Here is a 4060-nt window from a genome sequence, read left to right as displayed (position 1 = left end):
AACTTTGTCTGGAGTAGCGCCAGGTGGCGGTTTTTGTGCTCGTAAAGGGGTTCCGTTCATCCCACCGACACGTTTTTTTCGGAGGGAAAACCGACACGGTTTTCTTCACCAGTATGCGAAGGGAAAAAGAAGTGGTGGAAAAAAAAAGGGTGCAGCCGTCCGAAACCGTTGACCCGTCGCATCCCCCGGGGTGGGCTGGTGCGTCGGTGCTAAGAAACCAACCAGCCACCAATTCTCCAATACAAAACAACCCATTTCCACTTCCATTCGCATCCTCCTCGCTTCCCCAGATCCAAATCGCGCGCGAGAGAGCAAAGGGAGGAAGAAAGAGATCTCGCCCAGCGCCACCCCGAATCCGCCATGGCCTCGGCCGCGCCGCCCCTCCTCCCCACCACCGTCCCGGCCGCCGCGCCCGCGACCGTCCTCCCCGCCGCCCCGGACGCCGCCGCCGCCAACTCCATCGCCTCCCCGGACCCGGCCGCCACGCGCGCCTTCCTCGGCCGCCTCTACGACTCCGCCAAGCGCTCCCTCTCGGGCGCCCGCCCCTGGCCCGAGCTCCTGGACCGCGCCGCGCTCTCGCGCCCGGATTCCCTCTCCGACGCCACCGCCCGCCTCCGCAAGAACCTCGCCTACTTCCGCGTCAACTACGCCGCGCTCGTCGCGCTCTCCCTCGCGGTCTCCCTCCTCGCGCACCCCTTCTCCCTCGCCGCCCTCCTCGCGCTCCTCGCCGCCTGGTGCTTCCTCTACCTCCTCCGCCCCGCCGACGCCGCCCCGCTCAACGCCTTCGGCCGCACCTTCTCCGACAGGGAGACGCTCGGGGGCCTCATCGCCGCCTCCGTCTTCGTCGTCTTCCTCACGTCTGTCGGTGGGATCATCTTCTCCGCGCTGGCGCTCGGCGCCGCCGTCGTCTGCGCGCACGGTGCCTTCCGCGTGCCTGAGGATCTGTTCCTCGACGAGGTGCCCGACCAGGGCCTCGTAGGAAACGGCGCCACCATCAACCTCCTCTCCTTCATCAACGGCGCTGCCGGAGGAGGAGGACGCGTCTGAGCCAGCCTCCTGTCCTCAGCTCTCTGATCTGCTACTCGGAACAGACAAGTAAAGTCAGTGGCTGGTTGATTCGTTTTTCCAGAAACGAAGTACTTCTACTTGTTTATTAAGATCATACTACGCGTTGCCTTTAAGAACGTGAGGAGGAGATTAGAAGAGGATGCATTGGAGTTATACTACACACAGGATATACACAAAAGAAGGAACCTTGGGATCTAGTTTTGTTTCATTTTGCATTTGATATTGCTGTATGATGACAAAGTTGAGCTTATTAGTATTGATATTCATATGATATGTGTCTTGGTGTTACTAGCATACAGGACAAAATAAATTGCTGCTCCTCGTCTTAACATAAAAATGAAATATATGATGATTAAGTACACCATTTCTTTTCAAGAGATCGATCAATGTGATTTCGCATATGATCTTGATTCTGGCGTGGAGGATCTTGGGTCTAGGTGATTCATTTCGATCATAGTAGAGTTCTTCTTTTCTATGCTAATGTATCTTGCATCCTTCTTGGAGTGCCCTGTTTATTCTTTGACATTGGAGCTGGATATCATTTGTAAGTCTAGTCTCGTTCTTATTTAAAAAAATATATAATGCTATCATCGATCGAATTGCAATGACAGATAAATAACGGAAATGAATATTTTTTTGAGAATTCACGGAAATGATATTTAGCTGACGTAAAAAATCTGGCTGCTCGCAGCGAACGTTATCATCAGGTTGCCATGTTACGGTGCAGCAACCGTTCGCAAGAACATGGGCACCTGTGAACGAACCCTGTACCGGCACTACTCTCTCCTTCCTCTCACTCTCCGCATTATGTGCCACCCTCCTCCCTTCCTCTTGACTTCACTCTCCTTTGCGACAACGGTTCGAGGTGGTTGCCGATTCCTCACCATCGAATCGAGCGCCGTTGGTTGCTACCGTTGAGAGCCGCTCCCCTCCCCCCTCCCCCCCTTTTTTTGCGAATCAAGAGCTTTATAACTCAATTAGGCTATGTTCGGTTATCTCCACCCCCGCCGGGATCGGAGACAAAACTCATCGATCCTCATGGGTTTCGTCCCGGCCGGGGTTAGATCCCGGTCTGGCCTATAGCAGCCTTCGGTTAGACCCGGCCTGGATTAAGTCCCTCCCAAATCCCTTCAAAACCCCGTGGAAACAGCCGGGAAATGGCCCACGCGTCTCACCCCATGGAACGAAACCCCGTCTCTCTCGCGAGCGAAACGGTACGCTCTCTCTCGCCTCGACCCCTCGCTCCCTTTCTCGAATCTCAATTTCACGGGGAGGTCAGCAGCAGCGCTACTGGAGGAGACCGCGGCGGCGTGCCTCCCTTTCCCCCTTCCACTTCCCTGTCCAAGCGGCGCCACCGCATCTAGTCGCAGCAGCATGAGCTCGGCGGTGATCCGGAGCAGCCGCGACGCGAGCTATGGAGACCGAAGAAACCCATTGCCGGCGTTACCTTACCCCGACAGTGGACCAATAATCCCTCCCTCCTATTCTTGATGCCCCTCTCACACCCTTAATTCCTAGGGTTCATAGACTTTGATTTGAGGAAATTGGTGATACGGGGTGATTTTTGACTCCCTCTGATGATGCAAAAGCAGCTGTGCTTTTGAGTTTGTTGTTGTGGTACCTATGATGCTACCTTTGACGTCCTTGGCATGTCTAATTGAATGAGCTGACTGCTAAATTTTTGCCAAAGGAGTGAGGTAGTGACCGAACAGAATTTAAGACAAAGGGATTTGTGGTTAGGGTGTTGGCGGGGGGTGGGTGACATGAGGGGATTCACCCAATCCCTGCAGGGGTTGGTTCCCCGTGTGGATGGAAACCCCATCAACCGAACGAAGCCTTAGGGGGGATTACACGGGAGCTGAATACAACTAGCTAAGAAAGGAGGCATATAATTTATCCACAAACATCTCCTCCTCTCTTCTGTCGCTTGCTTTGCACACCGATGGGCCGTTTCATTGGCTTCCCTATGTACAAACACCAGACCACAACACATAAATCCTCCCAAAAGCTCTTTGATTTCATGGCAAACAGCTGCATCTGATGCTCTCTCTGAAAGTTCAGAGTTGCACATCCTAACCACCTACTGAGCATCACTTTCAACACATATCCATGAGTAACCCATGTCTCTGGCTAGTTGAATCCCGTCCCGGATAACGTACAACTCCATAGTTTGGGCACTTGATGCAAAACGATACCACAAGGCCTGCACTCTAATTAGGTTGCTTTCTGAGTCTCGGACCACCAGCATTGTACTTCCACACCCTGCCTGCTCAAGAAAAGCCGCATCCACATTGATTTTCAGAGTCCCTTGTTCCGATGCTTGCCAACGATCTTCCTCCCTGGTCACCACAGGGCGGGTAGTTTCCCCTGCTGTAGTAAGGTCAACAACATTATCAAGAGCCCATCGAACAGAAGCTTGAACTAATCGTCCCTTCTCACCATGAGTACGAGCATTCCTTTCAGACCATACCGCCCAGCAGCCACATAGTACAATGCATACAAATTGGTCCTGTTGATTCCTCGGTTGAATGTTGCTTGAGGGCTGCTCCCCTGCTTCCACAATGCAACATTGGCGGAGGTACGTTGCCACACACACACCTGCACCCTTTTCTCCTTTGTTCCTGTTGATTCCTCGGTTGAATGTTGCTCGAGGTCTAGTTGTCATTCATGGCTGCGACAACGGCTTTCAATTCGGTCGTTGATGACGAGTTTGTGGCCAACAACGGTATTCATGCATTTTGGGTGTTGGTGGTTGCCGATGATGGCCGGGGTTAGGGTTTTCGGTTTCGTCTCGTGCAGGGGGGGGGGGGGGGGCATATTCGTCGGGGTTTGCAGTGCGGCGGCGACCATAGTGGATTTATTTGGTGAGAGGGATTTGGCCGTTTTTGTGGGAGGGGTTGTAGTGGAGTTGGAGATTGTAGTTGGCACGTATCCGTTTTGTTTATCGAAGTGATTTATCCCCTTCTTCTCATGTTATCAAGTTAGAATTGAA

The 4060-nt window shown here is 53.2% G+C and overlaps 1 protein-coding gene across 1 annotated transcript; it reads left to right on the top strand.

Annotated features, from left to right (window-relative positions):
* The first annotated feature begins 231 nt into the window (after positions 1-231).
* Positions 232-1341, top strand: LOC123086323 (PRA1 family protein B2). Its single transcript, XM_044508079.1, has one exon. The coding sequence runs from the start codon at positions 361-363 to the stop codon at positions 1045-1047; it is 687 nt and encodes a 228-aa protein (XP_044364014.1). The 5' UTR covers positions 232-360; the 3' UTR covers positions 1048-1341.
* The last annotated feature ends 2719 nt before the right edge of the window (positions 1342-4060 follow it).

Source organism: Triticum aestivum, chromosome 4A (genome assembly GCF_018294505.1).
Source record: "Triticum aestivum cultivar Chinese Spring chromosome 4A, IWGSC CS RefSeq v2.1, whole genome shotgun sequence".
NCBI lineage: Eukaryota > Viridiplantae > Streptophyta > Magnoliopsida > Poales > Poaceae > Triticum > Triticum aestivum.
This window is presented reverse-complemented; position numbering and strand designations above follow the sequence as displayed.